At 49.4% G+C, this 23,667-nt stretch overlaps 1 protein-coding gene and 1 non-coding gene across 4 annotated transcripts in view; both read right to left on the minus strand.

Moving 5' to 3' along the window:
* The window catches only part of B4GALNT3 (beta-1,4-N-acetyl-galactosaminyltransferase 3), a 97,212-nt gene that overhangs the window by 21,298 nt on the left and 52,247 nt on the right, over nucleotides 1-23,667 (minus strand). For 2 of the 3 annotated variants that reach the window (XM_061124678.1, XM_061124677.1), the window contains exons 2-3: nucleotides 2,246-2,349; nucleotides 1,201-1,278 (exon numbers count right to left, since the gene is read on the minus strand). In XM_061124678.1, coding sequence (XP_060980661.1) covers nucleotides 1,201-1,278; nucleotides 2,246-2,349 — 182 coding nt within the window. Of the gene's footprint in view, nucleotides 1-1,200; nucleotides 1,279-2,245; nucleotides 2,350-20,671; nucleotides 20,703-23,667 lie in introns of those variants that run through there. The other variant, XM_061124679.1, reaches the window with a different exon arrangement.
* TRNAG-UCC (transfer RNA glycine (anticodon UCC)) lies at nucleotides 1,009-1,081 on the minus strand. The gene has a single exon. It is a non-coding gene; the product is annotated as a tRNA-Gly (tRNA).

The raw sequence follows: 23,667 nt of genomic DNA on the forward strand, positions 1-23,667 counted from the left end.
ACCACCCGGCCAAGAAAGGCCTGGACAAGTTGCATGGTCCGACGCCCAAATTTAAAATGTTCACCCCCAAATCACCATGCTGCTCTGGAATGTCTGCACAAGCATTTACTCCAGGTAATCTTGTTGTCTGCAATAAACCTCTGAGCCTCTGTTTCTATACCAAGAGAAAAAGAATCTGTCCAGTCTAACATAAACAAAAGGTGTCATGATGGTTATGACAATTTTTATTCACACGTTGGACAGCTTCCTATAAAAATTTTCTAAAGCAAGAGTTTCCTAGTATATAGTCCCTCAGAGCACTGGTTTCATAGAGCACTAAAGTTTAATGGAAAAAGGCAGTTTGGGAGGTGAATAAGTTTGGTATGTGTTGGGAGAAACCAAGTCAAATAGAGGATGGCAGAACTCAGGATCTTTCATGTGCTAACATGTATTTTCAGGAAGTGGATGTCTATAGATGCTAAACCATATTTCACAATGGATTCCTTTCTGACTGGAATAGCTTATGGGACTTCATGGTCCAAGAAAGACAGTTTGGGAAGCCGAATTTTATGACTGGGGACTGGCATAGCATGAATGTCCCATAGCTTCCTTGAGCTTTACTTTTCTCACCCATAAAATGAGGACACGATGCTACCCTACAGGGTCATAAAGCTGACAGGTTACACACAAAGCCTGGCACCCTATTTGTGCTTGGTTGCTCACTCATGTCCCACTCTTTGTGACCCCAGGGACTGTAGCCCACCAGGTTCCTCTGTCCACAGGATTTCCCAGCAAGAATACTGGAGTGGATTCCAGGGGAATCTTCCCAACCCAGGGATTGAACCTCCTGCATTGACAGGTGGATTCTTTACCACTGAGCCACCTGGGAAGCCTCCCTGCAAATGTTAGCACTTCTCTATGTTAGTTAAGGAAGAAAATTCAGTGAGCCTGGAACTCTAACTTTTTTCTTCAAATTAGATGAAAAAAAATTTTTTTTTTGGCCGCACTGAGCAGCATGTGGGATCTTAGTTCCCCAACTAGGGATTGAACCCAAACCCCCTGCAGTGGAAGTGCAGAGTCTTAACCACTGGACCACCAGGGAAGCCCCTAGATGAAAAACTTTAATAATAACCACTAGAATACAATGCTCTGTGGCCTCTGGAGTTTCCTACTAATATCAACACTGTTCTTTTAACCTTGCCTTTCAAGGAGCAGCCTCACCTCTGAGAGCCAGGGCACCGGCTTGTTCCACTTCAGGTAGCTGCTGTTTCCACTCCCACCACGCGCTGAGCCTGGGTCCTGGCAGAAAAGAGAAGAATGAACTTGGTGGAAATATGAAGGGGGCGCTAGGACCAAGGCCCCTTAAACGTGCCTGAGGAGATGCAAAGGGTTCAAGAGACACAGTTCTGCCATCGGAAGCTTGTCAACTTAAGGACATTCCTTTTTCTGGTCCACACTCCATCCCCCACCAACCTGCCTCCAATGTATATTCCTGGGATATTTCTGCTTTCCTGACTTTTCTCAGTCTTCCCATACCAAAATTATTTTTTTCTAATTAGACCAGGCTCTCCTGACCTGCCTCCCTCTTCCTCTACACCTGCTTAGGGTGCAACTCATTTATCCTAACATTTGTCCCCCTGGTGACACCCCAACTCTTCCCTACCCTGCAGGTCCACGGGCTCAGTTAGGCTCTGGTCCAGCCTTGGGGGCAGTGTTTGTTCTAGGCTCAGAACAAACAAAAGGTTCAATCTTAGAGCTCCAGGCTGAACTGGCCTCGAGTTCCCAAACCCCCACCCAGAGCTGCTTCTAGGGACCAGCAGCCCAGTAAACGCTATCAGGAAAATGCTCCATTATTTGCAGCTATTTGCAGGGAGGGGTGTCTGTCTCCTGCATTATATGTGACTCTTGGCTGCCAGCACCTGGGATAGTGACTGGAGGACCAACCCGGTCATCCCAGCAGGAGGTGAGACGTGCTGGTCCTTCCTCCAGCCCCTGCTCTTGCAGAGATGGAGGCCACATCCATGGACAGCTCAGACTTGGGCATCTTGAAGACATGACATAGGCTTTGAGGAGGGAGAGCAGGATGGATATCTCTACCCACAAGGTAGGAGAGCTGGGAACGCCAGTCTGCCATCCAGGGCGTCCCTCAGCTCTGCCTCTCCTAACACGGGAAAGCGGAGAATGCCCTCAAGGCTATGTGGGTGGGCGTGGGGGGGGGTACTGGAGTTAAGGCAGAAGCAAGGGGACGGCTGACCCTGCCATCTACCTTGGGGCCCAGCCTCTGGGGACGGTAGAACTGCAGATTCGGGTCCACAGCCGGAATGTTTCTGCTGGCCAGAGCCTTGGCCAGCTCCCTCCAGCTGCCATACCCTGAGGAGGGGAAAGAGGAAGAGAGGAACAAGGTCAGTACGACCCGAAGGCCACATACATCCGTGAGACTCAGGGCGGGAGAACCGAGGGAATGGCGTTCCTTCTGCTGCTCCTCACGGCTGGCTGTGGGGTGGGGGTGTCAGGAGACAGTTACACCTCGGCCAAGGTCAACACGGCAGAGAGCGAGGACATGAGCTCATCTCCTGTTGGGATTTGCTGTCTTTCCTAAGTCAGAGAGGGATCCAGGCCGGGTGAAAGCGGAGCTTTGTCCTGCCACGGTGACCACCACAGGCCACCTCTCCAGGCCTATTTCACCCAAAAACCATCATGGGGAAGGATGAGTTTCGCAGAACAGTGGAGCTAAGCTTTTCCCTCCACAACTTTCCCTCCTCCAAGCCAGAGAGCCGGCGGGGTTGTCTGACTGGGAGCCCCCCTCCCCCCAACTAGTTGCTGGGTGGCTGGATGGACCAGAGCTGGGGGTGGGGGCAGGAAAGGGTGAGCCCGGTCCTGGCGCCCACCAATCGGATCTAGTAACAGCTTGGAGATGTGAGATTGGAGGACCAGCTCCTCCTGGATTGACCTGGAGGCTGTGAGCCGGCTGACGCCTGTGCCCTCACGCGCAATCTGAGAAGGTAACAGCCACACCACAGTGAGAAGGGGACACGCGTTTTTTGCATTCACCATCACACAAAGGGGCTGCCAAGGGTGGGGTGGGAGAGTCAGAATTCAGCCGTCAGCACTGATGCCCACGGGGGGCTGCGGCCGCCCCCAGCTGAGGGGAACACTTGAGCAGGACAGAGACTTTGATATGTGGAAACATGAGCCAGAATCACAGGCTTCCAGGAACTGGGAGAGGCTTTCAAGACCACCTACATGGGACTTCCCTGGGGGTCCAGTGGCTGGGACCCTGCACGCCCAGTGCAGGGGGCCCGGGTTTGATCCCTGGTCAGGGAACTAGATCCCGCATGCCACAACTAAAACTCGGCGCAGCCAAGAAGAAAAACAAGACCACCTAGTCCTCATTTCAGGTGAGGAAATGGAACCCACTTATCTAGGCTCACTCAGCAAACACAGTCAACCTGCTGTCCATGAAGGGTACGTTTAAGAACCCCCCAGCAGATATCCTGAAACCACACATAGTATCAAACTACATATATATGCTGTTTATCCTTACATACCTATGATTAAGTTTAATTAGACACGGTGAGAGATTAATGATATGAAAAGTAAAATAGAACAATAATACAGTGTATCGTAATACAAGTTATATGAGTCACTGTCTCAAAATATTTTACTGTACAAAGTGAATGCCTTTGCCATCTTAACTGAGCACTTACTTCTCATGCACTGAAGCTATAACCTGCGCAGTTTCAGGTTTGACAGCAAAACCAGTACAAATTTCTTTTCCCTTCCACACAATTTCAGGAGTAGAAGATTTGCTCTTGCTGTAGATCTTAGCAACCTTAGTATATGATTTTTTTTTAAGTTTCATTATTTTTATTAAGATTTCTATTAAGTTTCACCTCATCACTTAAAAGAAGCACCTTAAGGGACTTCCTTGGTGGTCCAGTGGTTAAGACTTTGCACTTCCAGTACTGGGAGCACAGGTTCGATCCCCGGTCTGGGGAACTAAGATCCCACATGCCACATGGCATGGTCAAAAAGAAGCAACATGTTAAGGCTTCCCTTTGGCAAATTCACATTCCCGGTATTACTACTCTTGCACTTCAGGGACAGTATTAAGTAGAATAAGGGTCACTTGAACACAAGCAGTGCAATGCCAAGACAGTCTGATAACCGAGATGGCCACTAGGAGACCAACAGCGGGATGTGCGGGAGAAAGAGGGTGACCCACCTCCTGGGCAGGACGGAACTGGATGGTGAGAGATTTCATCACACTGATCAGAACGGTACACAAGTGAAAGCTTATGAATTGTCCATTTCTGGAATTTTCAATTTAATATTTTCAGACTGTGGTTGACCTTGGGTAACGGGAACATGAAAAGTGAAATCAGTCATGGATCAGGGCGACCACTATAGTTCGGACGGAAGCCACTTTGCTGCAAAGGTGCAGGAACCTCTGCAACAACTTCCTCAAGATGCCCCTAGGAGAGCAACTTCCCTTGGGGGTGCAGTGGCTAAGACTCCACGCTCCCAATGCAGGGGGCCCGGGTTCTACCCCTGCTCAGGGAACTCGATCCCACCTACTGCAACTAAAGAGTGCCCATGCTATAACTAAAGATCCCATGTACCACAACTAAGACCCAGCACAGCCAAAGAAGCAAATACAAAAATGTTTTTTAAATGATCCCCCCAGGACGCCACAGCGGGTGCTGCATGGGAGTGAGACTGGCATCACTGGCCACTAGGAGCCAAGAGCTGCCCGGAGGCCGAAGCGTCCTAGGACCCCAACACCAGCACTGGGAGAGACACTGCCAGCCAAGCAGACATAGAGGAAAGAGCACAACCCACAAACACAGGCCACAGCAGGTGGACACCAGCATTTTGCCCAGGTGTGTGTGTGAGTGACTCTGGGAGAGGGAGCTGGAAAGTGGGGTGCAGTGCATGCTTTTCTTGCCCTGGGGGTGGCCCTTCAGGGTTTCCTTTGCACCTCCCAGGCATGATCTCATCTGAGCCTTGCAGAACCTGGGGAGATGGGCCAGGTCTGTTTACTCCCACTGCACAGATGGGGAAAGAGACGCCAAGAGCTGAAGGTCACAGAGTCCACTGTTGTTGCAAAGCCGGGGTCAGACAGAGAGTCTGTCTGTCTCAACAGCCAGTGTTTCTTTATCCAGGCTACATTTTCTCCTGGAGATGCTGTTCAGGGCAGACTGTGGGGAATCCGGTGGGCAGAGGCCGTAGCTGGAAATCAGTGCCCCTGGGTTTCTATGCAGACATTAGCCGTCTGCTGGTGTTGTGTTTATCGAGACTTTTGCAGGTTTATCCCACCGCATCAAGGTCTCTGCTGTTTCCATGGCGGGCCAGCTGGCAGGCAGAAACAGGTCAGACTAGTTCAAAAGCAGAGAGATGTTTTAGGGAAGCAGGATTCTGGGGCTGGTGATGTGAGGTGAGGACAGGGGAGCGGGGCGGAAGGAGGAAGAATGTTCCGGATCTGCTCCTGACTTTCTGCACGAGCTCACAGGAGAGATGCTTGTCCCCCACTAACCCCACTCAGACACGGCTAATGATGGAGCCCCATTGCTGCCCAGGCCCTGGGGGCTCTGGGTTAGCGGCTGGGGCTGGGGGCCTAGGTGCCATGTGATTCACACCGTGAGAGGGGAGGGGTGGACAGGCACTGCCGTGTCGCTGCCTGGGGACAATTGGGTCATCTGTTCCTGGACTCTGTGCGGTGACTGAAGACCATCTCCTTGTAGACACAGGCGTGAGGACGCAACACTGAAAACACAACACACCCCATCCTCGGAGTTCCTGTGTGTCTCACACCCACATTCTTTGCCATGGACTTGTCTTCAGTTCCAGCCAAATTCTCTGGCCCCTGGAAGTCACGCAGAAGGCGAGATGACTTGCTCCATGGTCAACAGAGTCTCACCGTGGTCTCATCGTGCCCTGTCCTTGCGTTTGCTGGGAAGGGACAAGGAACACCTGCTTCTGGACCAAACTCTGGATGGGCTCCTCTGAGCTCTCTCTTTGACTAGGCCTTGTCCTTGGGCCCTGTCTTTGGCCTGCCCAGCCCAGGTTTTAGGAAGAATACTGTTAAATCTGCTTACAGAATTCCCCCTATCCTTGATAGTTGAACCTGATAGCCAGGGTCCTGTTAGGCTAGGCTGGCAGGAGTCCCCCAGCCTGATGGCTCCTCCTGGTCACTTCCCATCCACTGACCCTCACTCTGCCTATGCGCTGTGAATCCCCAGCTGCCTTTGCTGTCTTTGGAACTGAGCTTAGCTCTGTACCATGGTTTTTCTCCCAAACTGTGACAGTTCTGAGTTCAATCTGTCCCTCACCTTTAACTTGTGCCTGGCTCTACTTCTGTCTCTCTTTTTTAAAAAGTTATTTATTTAATTGGAGGATAATTACTTTACAATATTGTGATGGGTTTTGCCATACATCAGTTTGAATCATGTATGAATGTATGAATCATGTATGAATACACATACATATTTCTCCTCCATCCTGAACCCCCCTCCCACCTCCCTCCCCACCCAATCCCTCTAGGTTTTCCCTAGCACTGGCTTTGGGTGTCCAGCATCATACACCAAACTCACATGGGTCATCTATTTTACATATGGTAATGTGCAGGGAGGAATATCAATAACCTCAGATATGCAGATAACACCACCTTTATGGCAGAAAGCAAAGAAGAACTAAAGAGCCTCTTGATGAAAGTGAAAGAGGAGAGTGAAAAAGTTGGCTTAAAGCTCAACATTCAGAAAACTAAGATCATGGCATATGGTCCCATCACTTCATGGCAAATAGATGGGGAAACAGTGACTGACTTTATTTTTTGGGATCCAAAATCACTGCAGATGGTGATTGCAGCCATGAAATTAAAAGATGCTTGCTCCTTGGAAGGAAAGTTATGATCAACCTAGATATCATATTAAAAAACAGAGACATTACTTTGCCAACAAAGGTCCATCTAGTCAAGGTATGGTTTTTCCAGTAGTCATGTATCGATGTGAAAGTTGGACTATAAAGAAAGCTGAGTACCAAAGAATTGATGCTTTTGAACTGTGGTGTTGGAGAAGACTCTTGAGAGTCCCTCGGACTGCAAGGAGATCAAACCATTCCAAACTGATCCTAAAGGAGATCAGTCCTGGGTGTTCATTGGAAGGACTGATGTTGAAGCTGAAACTCCAATACTTTGGCCACCTCATGCGAAGAGTTGACTCGTTGGAAAAGACCCTGATGCTGGGAGGGATTGGGGGCAGGAGGAGAAGGGGACGACAGAGGATGAGATGGTTGGATGGCATCACCGACTCAATGGACATGAGTTTGGGTAGGCTCCAGGAGCTGGTGATGGACAGGGAGGCCTGGCATTCTGCAGTTTATGGGGTCGCAAAGAGTCGGACACGACTGAGTGACTGAACTGAACTGAATGTGTATATATCAATGCTATTCGCTCAATCATCCCCACCATCTCCTCCCACTGAGTCCAAAAGTCTGTTGTTTATGCTGGTGTCTCCTTTGCTTCTCTCTCTCTCTCTTTTTTTTTGGTTGCACTGCGTGGCATGCAGGATCTTAGTTCCCCAACCAGGGATTGAACCTGCATCCTCTGCAGTGGACGTGTGGAGTCTTAACCACTGGACTACCAGGGAAGTCCTTTTATTTCTCTTTAAAAGAGGGTAAGAAAAAAAAGAAAAAATAATAAAATAATAAAATAAAAAATAAAAGAGGGTAAGAGGTGGGTTTCCCAGTGAACAAGGACAAATCCACTGAGTGGAGGGGAGGCCAGTGGTTAAACCTAACTGGGCCCTGCCTGGGTCACAGACGCAGGACCCAGTTAGGTACATGGCTTTGAAATACCTGGAGCGAGACAGTCAACAGCCCAGGTTAGCAATTCAAGGAGCAGGAAATGGTCTTTCCAGATGTCATAGTATGGAAAAGACAAGAAGGCTCTGGAGTCAGAAAGGTCTCTCTGGCTTTCCTCCATGAGAAATGGTGGCCGGACCTCGTGAGCAACTAGTTGAAGCTCTTTGGCCCGGTTTCCTCCTCCGGCTGGCAGGGGTGATGACGCCTGCCCCACGGGAATGCCACAAGGAGCCAGTGATGTCCGTCAGGCCTGGTGTGCAGTCGGACACAGTTAGCACTCCTTCCTCCAACAATATCTGCTGAAGATGTGAACTCCAGCCACTTCAGAATGTTGCGAACCACAGATGGCCAGTAGCCACTGTTCTTCTCTCTGTGCAGAGCAGGCAGACTGTAGGCCAGCAGTGACTCCACGGTAGGGGTACAGACAGTTTCCTCTCTGCTGCCCGGCTGCTCCCTGCACCCCTCCCATTACCCACCTATTCCCCCCTACCCTCCGTCCCTTTAATATTCACTGAGTCCGTAGTAGGCATCCAGCACTGTGTGGGGCTTTTCCTGTGTTCACCCTGCCAGTGGAGACCCAGCCCTGATCAGCCTCTCTGTAGGGACCAGGAGCTAAAGAATGCGCCGGTTCAGCTACTGACACTTGTCACCTGCCCTCAGCTAAGTGAACTCCCACTCCCGGCCAGAGTGCCAGCTGCCAGGGCCTGTCTCTCCTTCACCAGGTGTCACATTTGTGCCAGGAGACAGACACCCCGATCTCAGGTGACAAAGCACCAGCAAAGGGCCTCACATTCTGCCCTCAGAGAACTGGGCTATCAAATTCACCATCAGCCCCCATGCTGCCAGCACCCCTCCTCTGCACAGCATGGACTCTTCAAAGGCCTGGAGACCATCTCTTCAGCTTTTTGGTGAAAACACGGCATATACACAGACCATGGTCCTTTATTATCTTTTTTTTTTTTTCCCAAAAAACTCTTATGTGTATTATTTCACTGCATCCTCACCACCTCCCTGTGAACTGTCATCTTCTTTAGAGATGAGAGGGCACAAAAGTGAAGTCACACAGTGAATAAGATCATCTGTGTAAAGGACTCAGTGTCTGGAACACAACAAGCAGTTAACACATTGCAGTTCAATATTTCAACATTCGTCATGTGTTGCTCAGTTGTGTCTGACTCTTTTCAAGCCCGTGGACCACAGCCCTCCAGGCTCCTCTTGGACACAACTGAGGCGACTTAGCACACATGCACTTGTGGCAGATCTGAAACTTGCATTTGTTTCTCCTGGTCTCTGGTCTGAGTTTCTTGCTGGTATTGTCATGTGGTCCACAGAGATGTTCCCAGGAGGGAGAGAGGCATCTCCTGGCTGCTCAGACAGATCTGGGGTCATTGGTAAAGGTTCAGCTGATGGACTGGACATGGGAAGAGGAATCAAGAATGACTCAGAGGGAACCCTCTTGCACCGTCGGTGGGAATGCAAACCACTATGGAGAACAGTATGGAGGTTCCCTAAAAAAAAACAACCACAGTACTCCCATAAGACCCAGCAATCCCACGACTGGGCATGTACTCTGAGAAAACCATGATTCAGAAGGACACATGTACCCCAGTGTTTACTGCAGCTTTATCTACAATAGTCAGGAAGGATATGGAAAGAACCTAAATGTCCAATGACAGACAAATGCTTAAAAAAGATGCGGTTCACATAGACAATGGAATAGTACCCAGCCACTGAAAGGAACGAAATAGGGTCATTTGCAGAGACATGGATGGACCTAGAGTCTGTCATACAGAATGAAGTAAGTCTGAAAGAGAAAAACAAATATCCTACATTAATACATATACGAGGAATCTAGAGAAATGGCACAGATGAACTTACGCGCAGGGCAGGACTAGAGACACAGATGCAGAGGATGGTCTTGTGGACACAGTGGGGGAAGGGGAGGATGGGACACACGGACAGAGCAGCACTGACGTGTACACTACCAGGTGTAAAACCGAGCTAGCGGGAAGCTGCCTACGGCACAGAGAGCTCAGCCTGGTGCTCTGTGATGACTGAGAGGGGTGGCAAGGGGGGTGGGGAGGGAGCGAGGCTCAGGCGGGAGCAGATTACAGGTATATATATATGGCTGATTCACTTCGTTGTACAGCAGAAGCTAACATAATATTGTAAAGCAATGAAATTCCAATTTTAAAAACCGATTCTGGATTTGTACCCTGGCCGTTGGAAAACTGGAGTTGCCATCCCTGAGATGGGGAGGATGGGTGTCAAATGAGAGGGGCGAGCATGGCGGAGGGTGTGCCTCCGGCAGGCAGGGGCAACAGACCACCTCCGGCCTGGGCAGGGCTGCACTGCCAAGGGCTGGCGTCTGCCCTGAGCTGAGATGCACTTTGCAAGACGGGAAGGCCTGAGCCCTCGAGGGCCATAGGAAGGCGGGGCTGAAGGATGAGCCAAGAGGGTGGGTAAAGGACCGAGAACCCGAGATGAATGCAGATGATTTGCTAAGAAGCTCAGCATCTGTGCAGAGACAAGGTGATGAAGCCTGGAGGAGCCGAGCCGAGAAAGAGCCCTCGTCCCACCAGAGAAGAGCAGGCTGTCCAGGGGACGGGAGGTCGTGACACCCGGGCACTGTTCCACCAAGGCTGGGAACCAGCACTGCGTCCTGCGACCAGAAAGCAAGACTGACTCTGACCTTGACGTGCACCCAAGGGCCAGTCACATGGGCCCTGCAAAGCAAAGCTGCTGTGGCTGGACGCCAGCAGGCCCCGGGCGCCACCAGAAACCCAAGGTGGAACAGGTAGCCAGGGATGGAGCCAGGGACTGTCACCTGGGAGAGAGTCTCAGACGGCAAAGACATAGCCTTTCCTTTCCAATCGTGACACCCTGGGGACCTGATGCAAGAGGAACGATTATTATTGCAACTTTAGCATGTATAGGTCATACACATACTCATGTTTATGGTAAAAGAAATATAGCTGATTGTATTCAGGACAACAAGCCTACAGGAAAACAAGGCTTAGAGGATAAAAAAACCTCACTGAAAGTCACAGGGATAGTAGGTGACAGATGGTTTGAACCCTGAGTCTTAAATTCCACGCTCTCTACGGGACACACTTGAGAACCTGATCCAACCCTGCCACCACCATCACCGTCACCTCCTACTCACCCCCCACACATCTCATACTAGCTTCCCACCCCTCCAATTTGGCCAGTAACACCTCCCCAAATAAGCTCCGGAACAGCCATACCTGCTTGCTTAGTTGCTCCGTCATGTCTGATTATTTGCGACCTGAGACTCCTCTGTCCATGGGGATTCTCCAGGCATGAATATGGTAGTGGGTAGCCATTCCCTTCTCCAGGGGATCTTCCCAACCCAGGGATCAAACCCAGGTCTCCCACACTGCAGGCAGATTCTTTACCATTGAGCCACCAGGGAAACCTAAGAATAATAGAGTGGGTGGCCTATCCCTTCTCCAGGGGCTCTTCCCAACCCAGGGATTGAACTGGGGTCTCCTGCATTGTAGGCAGATTCTTTACCATCTGAGCTACCAGGGAAGCCCAGAAAGACCCAAACACCCCCAAAGAGCTGGAAAACAGGACAGAAAGCCTCTGCACACAGGCCTGCTACCCTTGCCCTGGTCTCTGAGCCTTGTCCGTTTCAACACAAGGGTGAACCGTGCAGCAGCCGTGGGTCACGCTCCCTCGGAGCTCAGGTGCATGGATGGGAGGGAAGGGGGTACGGGATGGGAGATGGGTGGGGCCCTAATGTCTGCCCAGACCCTCTGATTTGATAAGCAGAGACACAGAAAGGGCCCCAAAGAGCCTCTTCCCCCGCCGCCTGCCACCCACCGCCCCCCCAGCTGCTGCACTCAAACAGCCAGCTGCCCCCTCCTTCCTGCCAAGCTAGCTTCTCACCCCCCAGCACCCCGCCAAGCCAGCCGGGAACTGCTGTGGGGCCTGGATGAGCAGGGCAGGCAGGGGCTTGCCAGTCAGACACCAGGGACTGTCCCTACCGCCCTGCCTGGGCCGCCTGAGGGGACCCAAAGGGGGCAGGGAGCTGGGCAGAGACATGCTGGGCACTTGAGCCCTGCTGCCCCTGTCCTGCTCACCTGGACCCCCAGATCTGAGTGAAAGACTCTAAGGGGGTGGATGAGGCAAGGAGATGGAGGGAGGGGGCAAATGCCCTTTGTCTTCTGTGCTCCGCTTGGGGAGCACAGGATCTGCCTGCACACAGACCCGCCCTGTAACTTCCTGCCAGCCCTCAGCCATGGACTGACCCACATCGGCCCCCCTGAAGGTCTGACCAGGCCCCAGGGCACCTCCAGGACATTGTCATCACCACCACCACCGTGACAAAGAACAAAACAGAACTGACAACCTTTCAGGCCCGGGGTACACGTCCAGATCAATATAGCACAGTCATAGCTACACACACAGTTCTGTCTGGGGGGAGTTTTGACAAAGACGCTTGATGAAATGAGATGGTTTCTGGAAAATCTAGAGGTAACAGGGTACAGGGGGGCCTCCCAGGTGGTGCTAGTGGTAAGGAACCTGCCTGCCAATTCAGAAGACGTAAAAGACTCAGATTTGATCCCTGGGTCAGGAAGATCCCCTGGAGGAGGAAATGGCTACCCACTCCAGTATTCTTGCCTGGGAAATTCCATGGACAGAGTAAGCTGGTGGGCTACTATCCATGGGGTCGAAAAGAGTCAGACGCGACTGAAGCAGCTTAGCACATGGACACAAAACAGGGTCCAGGATTTCTAAAACTGGCCCACATCAACTTAACCCTCGGGTGGGTGGACATGGACGAGGACCCTTCAGGTCAGACTGTCTTGTCCAGTCATCCCTCTGGACCGGGACACAGACAAGCTTCTAAACATGGAGGAGCAGAGGGACGACCCTTTCCTGTTTGGAGAAAAGTAGGAGTTCAGAGGTGGTAAAGGGTAAGCAGTCAGGAGACTGGGAAGAGCATGAATCAATGAACCAACCAATCCCTAGGCATTTACTGAGCACCTGTTATATCCCTGGAGCTCAGCTAAGTGTTGCAATGGAGAAAAAGGTAGAAGCAGAGTCTTTCCGCTCCCTCCACTCCGGGTGCACTTGGGGTGGGCATCGTGTGAATAAAGGGACCGACGTGTCTGTGGCCTCCTGTGCCTGCCCTGGACTCAGGCCCCACCCCATGCAGGGTGAGCACAAGCAGACACAGGTGCACAGCAGACGACACACAGGTACACCTCGGGCAGCTAGGTTCACAGGAGCTAAGGGCACGACATTGTGACTATCTCCCAGACTTGCAGGAACCTCAGACAAAGTGCTCTACAAACATTTCTTGGGATCAGAGAACCAGTCTCTAGCATCCCAGTCTTCAAGAGAGGCAACACAGATGGAAGAAAACCCTGGAGTCAGCCCAGCAGACAGGACCCCCCTGAAGACCTGACGTGGCCCATGGAAGCCCTGGCGTTTGGAGCTACCATGGGCTCTAGGAACTCAGGCTTCTATAGTTGTGGTGCGTGGGCTTAACTGTGCCACGGCATGTAGATTTTCCCAGATCAGGGATTGAACCTATGTCTCCTGCATTGGCAGGCAGATTCTTTACCACTGAACCACCAGGGAAGCCCCAGTTCATTTTTAAAAAATATATCATAACAAGTATCCTTTGTTTGTTGAGTGGGAAACCAACAGAATCCAAAGGAAGGACGAAGAGAGAAGAACCCTGATGCTAAGACAGTTTCGAAGGTCCACAGAGGGATTCTGTTTGGTACCTGGAGCCACGGAACCGAAGGCCCCTCCCCCCGGATGTCTCCGCTGAAAACAATATACTCTTTCAAACATCTTGCTTCTCCCTTCTCCATCAGCCTGAGGACAAGGAAGATGCAGGGTCTGATCTGAAGGGCTGCCAGCTGCCAGGTGGGGAGGTCTGATGGAGCTAACTTGCCGAAGTCAAGCTGAGGTTGTTGTAACCTGTCCTGGGAAGGAAGGCAAAGAGCGGGGAAGAAGGGCATGCCCACAGCTGCTCTGATCTCCAACGGAGAACCTGGGGCCTGCATTCCTCGTGCCTGGAATATCACTCAAGGGTAAGACCACACTTAGGATGGAGGCCATCTCCATGTGCTACCCCCAGCCCCAAGTTGGCATCCCATACCATCCAGATGCATCTGTGGGATCCATCAGATCAGAGCTCTCTCTTATATGTTCATCCCGATCCTATTGAAGAGGGAAAGTTAAAATTTTACATAACCTCCTGCTCATTCTGCCTCTGTAACTCAGCTTGCTCCTTACAAAGTCTGGATCATGTAGGTTACCTAGTCTCAGAAAGTGGGGACTGACAATACTAGGAACTGGAGCTTATCTCAGTCACCCTTGTCCTGCTCTTTGAAATTGTCCAGCCCCGCAAGCCTGCTTAATCACGCCTGTCTAGTTAAAGGTTAGGCATCCCCTTCCCCGTCTTGACTGCTGTTCCCACACGTGAAACCCCTTAGTTTAAACCAATCTATTAGCAGCTAGTGTTGCCCGCTATTTTAGGTCTATAAAAACTCTGTAACCCCTTTGTTCAGGGCTCAGAGCTTGGGGTGTTAACTCCTCTGGGCCCATTGGTGTAATAAACCTGAGTTTTCCAACTCTCCGAATGTGGTGCTTGGTTTCTTGATTACGGGTTTCTACAACACTATGAGTCGTGTCCACCTTGCTGACGGGTCACAGAGACCTAGTTAACGGACTTGCCTAACAATGTCAAAGAGGAGCCTGGGTAAGCCCAGGCTAGAGCCAAGGGCTCGATGCTCACCACATCACAGCACCATACTCACCTGAGGCTGTGGGATTCAGTGGGCTACGGAGAGCCTGGGTGGGGGAAGACCTGTCTGCACCCACTCTGGAAGAGGGCCGACCATTAGCACCATGCTGGCAGGAACTAGGTCTCATTATTACATTCCCACCATGTAAATCGGTTGGAATTAGAATCACCATGCTATTTCCTGTCTCTATGAATCTGACTGTTGGACATCTCATCTAAGTAGAATCATACAACATTTGACCTTTGTGTCCACCTTCTTTCACTTAATGTTTTCAAGGTTCATCCACGTGGTATCATGTTTCAGAATTTCCTTCCTTGTGCAGGCTGGACCACATATCATCATATGGATGGACCACATTTTGTTTCTCTGTTCATCCGTTGATGGACACCTGGGTCATATCTACCTTCGGCCACTGTGCTGTGAACATGGGTGGGCGAGTGTCTGTTCCAATCCCTGCCTTCTTTCCAGAAGGCACTGTCTTTTAAACTGCTAAAAACAGACTCTCCTGGCGGCGCAGAGGATAAGAATCCACCTGCCAAGTCAGGGGACTCAGGTTCAATCCTTGACCTGGGAAGATTCCACATGTTGAGTAGCAAATAAGTCCCTATGTCACAACTTCTGAGCCAGAGCTATAGAGCCTGCAAGCTGCAACTACTAAAGCCTGCATGCTCTAGGGCCCACGAGCCACAACTATGGAAGCCCACGCTCCTAGAGCCCCATGCTCTGCAACGAGAGAAAACACGGTAATGAGAAACCCACGCACCACACCTAGAGATTAGCCCTCCACTCGTCACAACTAGAGAAAGACCTCATGCAGCAGCAAAGACCCAGTGCAGCCAAAAATAAATAAATACTAAAAGAAAACCCACTCTCTTAAACTGCTTTGACATTCTTGCAGAGACAGGCCAGAGGGCAGGGATCAGGCTACCACCCTCATGGTAGAGACATGGTGGGAACCTCGTGTTCACCTGAGGATGCAAGTGGTCTGGGGACCGTTGGTGGGAGCAGAGAGCAGCCTCCCAGGTAATAGGTTAGGAGGGAGAACAGAACTGCCAAGTGGACCCAGGATGGGCCCTCCTCAGGGACAGTGACGTCCTAGTCCACCAGCCTGTGTGAAAACAAGCAACTTCAACACAACCCAGCCTCAGAGAGAGGCGAAGTTGCCTGGGCCCCTGGAACTGCAGCCTGGTGCCAATACCAGTCCACAAACTGGTCCTCAGGGAGACAGGTACGGAGGCTCAGAGCAAGCATTAGGAACCCGTGAGTGCAAGCTGAGGTTTCTGTAACATCAACATAGTACAGGGGGGTGGAGGCCATCTGGGATGTCTTGAACTCCCCCGGAGAGTCGCGTGGGCTGCAAGCCACATACTGTAACGTGTAACGTGGCCACAACGGTGATGAGTCGGGAGCCAAAATCCAGAACTGGAAAAACCGGCTCTTCCTCAAGACAGTATGTCCAGTTAGCATCAGATGCATGCCTGCCTGTCTTCCCTCCTTCTCTCTCTCCCTTCCTAACTTAGAGGCGAGGTGACTTCAGGAAAGACTACAAGTGTGGCCCACAGAATCAAGAAAAGCACACAAGCAGGCCAAACCAGGGCAGCGATGGAGTCCCCACCAGCTAACAATGCTCCAAACCCTGTGTGTCTCCGCTCGGAACACAGATTCCCAGGAAAGAGCCTCAGCTTGGGCCGGGTGTCCCTATGGTGTCAAAGGGGGTAAGACCCCTGTGGTTTCACTAGAACAACAGGTAGGGGGAGTGAGCAGTCTCATCATGGGGGATTTTCTGAATCTTCCATGTGAAAATAGCTTAACTCAATAATTGACCATGATTCCTAAAACAAAAGTATCTGAGACTTGTCTGAGAGGCATATTTTTTAAGCAGGGGCACATAAATGCAGATACAGCTGAAAGTATAGACATAGACACACCATGGAGTTAGCTCCATAATGCTTAAGAGACTTTACAGAATATGGGGAAGACGGGAGAGTGGATTATTTAGAATATCCTTAGGAGGAACTTCCCTGGTGGTTCAGTGGCTAAGACTCCACACTCCCAGTGCAAGAGGCTCAGGTTCAATCCCTGGTCAGGGAACTAGATCCCTCATGCCACCGCTAAGACCCAGTGCAGCCAAATAAATAAATGCTGCTGCTGCTATTCACTTGCTCAGCCGTGTCCAACAATTTGCTTCCTCATGGACTTGAGCCTGCCAGGCTCCCCCGTCCAGGGGAATTTTCACAGGCAAGGATACTGGAGTGGGTTGCTATTTCCTACTCCAGGGTATCTTCCCAACCCAGGGATTGAACCCCTCTCTCCTATATTGGCAGGAGGATTCTTCACCACTGCACCACTTGGGAAGCCCTCAAATAAATCAGTTCAGCTCAGTCGCTCAGTCGTGTCCGACTCTTTTCGACCCCATGGACTGCAGCATGCCAGGCTTCCCTGTCCATCACCAACTCCTGGAGCTTGCTCAAACTCATGTCCATTTGGTCAGTGATGCCATTCAACCATATCATCCTCTGTCATCCCCTTCTCCTCCTGCCTTCAATCTTTCCCAACATCAGGGTCTTTTCAAATGAGTCAGTTCTTCGCATCAGGTGGTCAAAGTATTGGAGCTTCAGATTCAGCATCAGTCCTTCCAATGAATATTCAGGACTGATCTCCTTTAGGATGGACTGGTTGGATCTCCCTGCAGTCCAAGGGACTCTGAAGAGTCTTCTCCAACAACACAGTTCAAAAGCATCAATTCCTCTGTGCTCAGCTTTCTTTGTAGTCCAACTCTCACAACCATACATGATTACTGGAAAAACCACAGCTTTGATTAGATGGACCTTTGTTGGCAAAGTAATGTCTCTGCTTTTTAATATGCTGTCTAGGTTGGTCATAGCTTTTCTTCCAAGGAGCAAGCATCTTTTAATTAATTATTAATCAAATAAATAAATATAAATATTTTTAGTAAAAAATAAAATAAACTTGGTCTATTATAATGCATAACATTCAAATGTTTATTCAAACTTACTTTTGTATGATGTTTTCCAGTAGGTGATCTAAAAAGTGGTTGAAGTAAAGTGCAAAAGAAAGCAACTTTAAGGAACAAATCCAGCGGCACTAGATACACTTCTAAATAAACTAATGGCATAAAAAACAATGAAGATGTTCAATGAATGACTGATGATTTTACTGAAATAACTTTCATCATTTTTACCATAGCTTGTCCTCTAAGCACCTTTATTAAAAGACATTTATCTATACATACAGGGCTTCCCTTGTGGCTTAGCTGGTAAGGAATCTACCCGCAATGCGGGAGACCTGGGTTCAATCCCTAGGTTGGGAAGATCCCCTGGAGAAGGGAAAGGCTACCCACTCCAGTATTCTGGCCTGGAGAATTCCATGGGCTGTATAGTTCATGGGATCCCAAAGAGCTGGACATGACTGAGAGACTTTCACTTTCACAGAAATATCCACAAGCACATTAAATATTCCTTTGCCAGGCTATCTATCTACATTCTATTGACAGATGGAAGGAAAAAATACCCTTTTCTCTGGGTTAACAACTTCTTAAAATAAATGAACAAAGAGACTTCCCTGGTGGTCCAGTGGCTAAGACTCTGTATGTTTTACTGCAGGGGGTGCCAGTTCAATCCCTGGTCAGGGAACTAAGGTTCCACACACTTCACGGCATGGCCAAAATTTTTTTTTAATTTTAAAATTTACAATAAATGAATAAATGTAAGTATACTTGATAATAAGAAGGGATATAGAATTGGTGGGAAAGGACTCAAGCAGAAACTTGAGCTTGTCTGTTTTCTACCTTCACAAATAAGACTCTGCTCACTGGACTGCAGTGTAGTTATTAAAATATCTCCATAAGCATTGACACTACTGAACTAAATACCCCAAGAGAGTCTCTCCCACGCTACTCTCGGCTTCACAAATGCAATGAAACCCTCTACGATGGCTGATTAAATGGTTGATTCATGTTGATGTTTGACAGAAAACAACAAAATTCTGTAAAGCAATTATCCTTCAATTAAAAAATAAATAAATGTATTAAAAAGCAAAGTATTAATATAGGGTTTTTATATATCAAACAGTGAAAACACCAGCTCCAGGTCTACAGGGGAAAGGGCAATGAGTACAAGACTGAAAATCTGATGAAGTCCACTGATCATCTGATGTGTCAGTGACCAAACTTTCTGAACCCAAAGTCAGGCTCTGTGGTCTGACCAAGGCAACAGCACATCTGCCACAGTTCATCTTTCCTGGAAACCCAGGCCAAACAGCCACATTGTTTATCTGACACTAAGGTTTCACAGATTGTCATTGTCTTAGCCTCACCAAATTGGCTATGTTTGCTGTTGAAATGACCAGCAGGACCAATCTATACTACTCTGTCTAGCCTATGTATAGCCAGGATAACAGGAATGCTGGCCAGAGATGCGCAAATAGCTCCAGAGGATAAAGTTCATTTCAAGACCCTGTAGCCAGGCTGTGCCCTCAGCCTGCACCCCCTAGCTGTTCCCCACACTCTCCTCCTCTGAGCCACAGACCGCAATGGACAGGACAGCCGGCCCCAGCAGGGCACAGAAGTGGGGGCAGCATGGAATTACTGAGAGGCTGGATGAGTTCTGAAATCCCCCCATGTCAAGGACACGTGAAGCGGGTGGAAAGCCAAGGGTGTCAAAGTGGCTCCCCTAGCAGCAAAGACTTCCAGGATAAACGTCCCCAGAGTGGCACTATGTAAGGGGGTGGGGGCTTCAGTCTGCCTGCTTTTTGCTGAGGATACTGAGCTCCATGGGGTCTCAAAGAATCAGACACAACCTAGCAACTGAACAACAACAGAGCTGAGAAGCACAGTCACCCAACCTGAATCCATCTGCCCAGTGTCTTAAAGAATCTCAGTGAGTGAGTTCCCTGGTGATCCAGTGGTTAAGACTCTGCCTTCCAATGCAGGGGGTACAGGTTTGATCCCTGGTCAGGGAGCTACTTAAGAGATGCGGGTTAGATCCCTGGGTTGGGAAGATCCCCTGGAGGAGGGTATGGCAACCCACTGAAGTATTCTTGCCTGGAGAATCCCATGGACAGAGGAAACTGGAGGGCTACAGTCTACAGGGTCACAAAGAGTGGGACACAACTGAGCGACTTAGCTCATTCCCTCACTCCAGGAGCTAAGATCCCACGTTCCTGGAGGCCAAAAAACCAAAACATAAAACAGAAGCAATACTATAACAAACTCAATAAAGACTTTAAAAATGGTTCACATTAAAAAAAAAAATCTTCAAAAGAAAAGAACCTCAGCAAGCCAAAACATCGAGGTCCAGCAGGGACCAAGGAGGAACTCAAGGGTTCGTGCTCCGAACTGGACAGAATGCGGATCCTTCCCGAAAAAGGAGAAAGTGAGAGAGAGAGAACTTTGGAGAGGAGCCAGGACCACAAGCACACTTCAAAGACTAGGAGAGGGGAGCTTGCAACCACCGAGCCAAGACCTGCTATGATCACGACCTCTTAGATCTTAGACTTTCGGTCCGAGCAACTCTCGTTTCACCTGCGTGATACTGAAATGGTTTCTAGAATATTCTCCCACTTGGGGTACTTGTGAAGACAAGCGAGGCACAGAAAACTTAGATATTTTTTTTTGGCCTCCTGAGCTTAAACTTTGATATTTAATGACCCATGATTGCGGTCGGTATCCTAGTAACACAGAAGACCCTTGGGGATCTATTAACTGTTTAGCATTCCCAGGTCTTAGGGGAATATGTTTTCCGTCTTTCAAAGAGCCTGTTGTAGGCAATTTGGAGAGTAAGATGCAAATATTCCCCTGAGCAGGCTGAGCACCGCACTAGGTTTCCTCAGAGCTCACCAGCACACAAAAACACATGCAGGCTTCGCACAAAGAAGGCACAGTCTCGTGTTTATTTTGAAGTGGCTTCTTGGATCAGCTTGTTAGAGTTGCAAGGGCTACACTAAATGGCTCACAGTGGGAAGGAAGCTTAAAAAGAGACCTGTGGAAGGAAAGTGGAAGCTGCACGGCGGTCACTTACTGGATTTATTGAGCATCTAGTATGTACACAGTAGCCGCTCTGCCCAGCTCTGCGTGAAGTACCAGTGCAGGAGCCGGGAAGACCTGGAATCGAATCGAGCCCCAGGCCCATCACTTCTAGCTGTGTGACCTCGGGCAAGTTCCTTAACCTCTCAGGGCCTCAGGCCACTCGCCTCGCCACCACCACTGATTGTTCACTTAGGGAAGATTATTAATAATTAGGTCTGTGAATGAATTAAAGCAACATTTCCTCCCTGTAGGCACAATAAGAGACGGCTTGCTCAGCACTGGGGGCCCCAGCTGCTGTTTACTGATTGTTTACTCCACCCCCACATATTTCATTCATTACCATCCAACACACACTAACCCCGAAAGGTTAATGTTTCTCTCCCCATTCTCCCAATAATAAAACTGAGGTTAAAGAGTTTACAAGATTTGCTCAAGATCCCGTAAATGGCCCAACTGGGATTCCAACTAGACTAGTCCTGTTTGGCTTCAAAGTTCACAGTCGTCCTGGTAGCCCCGTGAGACCTGCTTCCTCAATCCCAGTCTGCCTCACACTCAGGGTACAGTGAGGCCCCTGGAGTTCACAGATAAGGATCCTGGCAGTCCCGGAAGACCTCGTGGTGGAGGAGCATCCAGAGCAGGTGTTCTGGGAAGCAGGTGGAGCTGCTGGGCCTGGGAAGGGAAGGGAGTCACTGCTCCCAAGGAGTCATAACTTTTATGGGGCAAGCTGGGTTGTCTCCAGCTCTAAGCCCCACCCAGGCACCTGCCTTGGTTTCCACCTGGAACACAGAAGCGTTTCACTAAAATGAAAGTGCCTATGAGCACCACCCTCTCCCAGTGCAGACGTGTACTAGGTAGAAGCCGATGACCCCTGCCAGACCCACTGCCCCACTTCCAGCCACTGCCCAGTCCTATGGCTAATAGCACCCCTCGTTTCTCCTACTTTCACATCTGCACAACCCACCTTGGGGTTCAGTCTGGAACCCCTTGTTACCTGTCTACACACCCCTACTTTCCAATCTCATCTGGTCCTTGGAATCCCGTCTGAATGAGGATGGCTTCCCTAGCTGCCCCCTGGACGCCCCCTGAAGTCCACCTTTGTGTCTCTGAGTGACGAATCCACTCCCCCACCTGGAGACCCAAGAGACATCTCCAACTCAACAGGCCTGAAATCAAACTCTTGATTTTTCCTGCCAAGCCTGCTCTTCCCTATCTTCCCCATTTCAGTAACTGCAATTCCAGGCTTCTAATTGCCAGGATCACGAATCTTGGAATCATTCTGGATTCCTCTTCCCACATTTAATGCATCAGCAGGTCCTTTCATCTAAACCTTCAAAAACTACCCAAACCCAACTTCTTCTGACACCTCTACGGCCTCCACCTCATCCTGGCCACCACACCTCTGTCTGGTCTGTGTGCCTCCACCCTCAGACCCTACAGTCCAGCAGCTGAGTGACCCCACTAAAAGGCATGCCACGTCAGCCTCCTGCTCAGAACACGCCAAGTCCTTCTCAGCTCACTCAGAGTACAATCCAAGGTCCTTTAGGTCCTATAGGTGAGGCTTGCCAGGGGCAGGCCCCGGCTACATTGTTTGTTCTGGCAGAGTTATAATCAGCATCCAGTTTCACTGTCAAAAGTGTCTCAAAGAATATAAGTTAGTGCAGCCGCTATGGAAAACAGTACAGAGGCTCCTCAAAAGACTAAAAATAGGGACTTCCCTGGTGGTTCAGTGGTTAACGATCTGCCTTGCAATTTAGGGGATGTGGGTTGGATCCCCAGTCAGGGAACAAAGATCCCACGTGCCAAGGAGAAACTAAGCCCATGAACTGCTTCTAGAGAGTCCATATGCCTCAATGAAAAATATCACATGACCCAGAGAAGATCCCTCGAACTGTAACTAAGACTCAATGAAACTAAATAAATACATAAATATTTTTAAAAATACTAAATATTTTTTAAAAGACTAAATATAGAGTTGCCATATAATCCTGCAATTCTACTCTTGGGCATATATCGAGACAAAACTATTATAATTTGAAAAGAAATAAACACCATGTTCAAAACAGCAATAGCCAAGACATGGAAGCAACCTAAATGTCCGTTGACAAATGAATGGATAAAGAAGATGCGGTACATATATACAATGGAATACTTATTTAACTTATATGCAGAGTACATCATGAGAAATGCCTGGCTGGATGAAGCACAAGCTGGAATCAAGATTGCCGGGAGAAATAGCAATAACCTCAGATATGCAGCTGACACCACCCTTATGGCAGAAAGTGAAGAACTAAAGAGCCTCTTGATGAAAGTGAAAGAGGAGAGTGAAAAAGTTGGCTTAACACTCAGCTTCAAAAAACTAAGATCATGGCATCTGGTCCCATCACTTCAAGGCATATAGATGGGGAAACAATGGAAACAGTGACAGACTTTATTTTTTGGGGCTCCAAAATCACTGCAGATGGTGATTGCAGCCATGAAATTAAAAGATGTTTGCTCCTTGGAAGAAAAGCTATGACCAACCTAGACAGCACATTAAAAAGCAGACATTACTTTGCCGACAAAGGTCCATCTAGTCAAAGCTGTGGTTTTTCCAGTAGTCATGTATGGATGTGAGAGTTGGACTATAAAGAAAGCTGAGCACCGAAGAATTGATGCTTTTGAACTGTGTTGTTGGAGAAGACTCTTGAGAGTCCCTTGGAATGCAAGGAGATCAAACCAGTCCATCCTAAAGGAAATCAACTCTGCATATTCATTGGAAGGACTGATGCTGAAGCTGAAACTCCAATACTTTGGCCACCTGATACAAAGAACTGACTCCTTGGAAAAGATCCTGATGCTGGGAAAGATTGAAGGCAGGAGGAGAAGGGGATGACAGAGGATGAGATGGTTGGATAGCATCACCGACTCAACGGACATGAATTTGAGCAAGCTCCGGGATTCAGTGATAGACAGGGAAGCCTGGCATGCTGCCGTCCATGGGGTCGCAAA

The sequence above is a fragment of the Dama dama genome, chromosome 22 (assembly GCF_033118175.1).
Source record: "Dama dama isolate Ldn47 chromosome 22, ASM3311817v1, whole genome shotgun sequence".
Taxonomy (NCBI): Eukaryota; Metazoa; Chordata; class Mammalia; order Artiodactyla; family Cervidae; genus Dama; species Dama dama.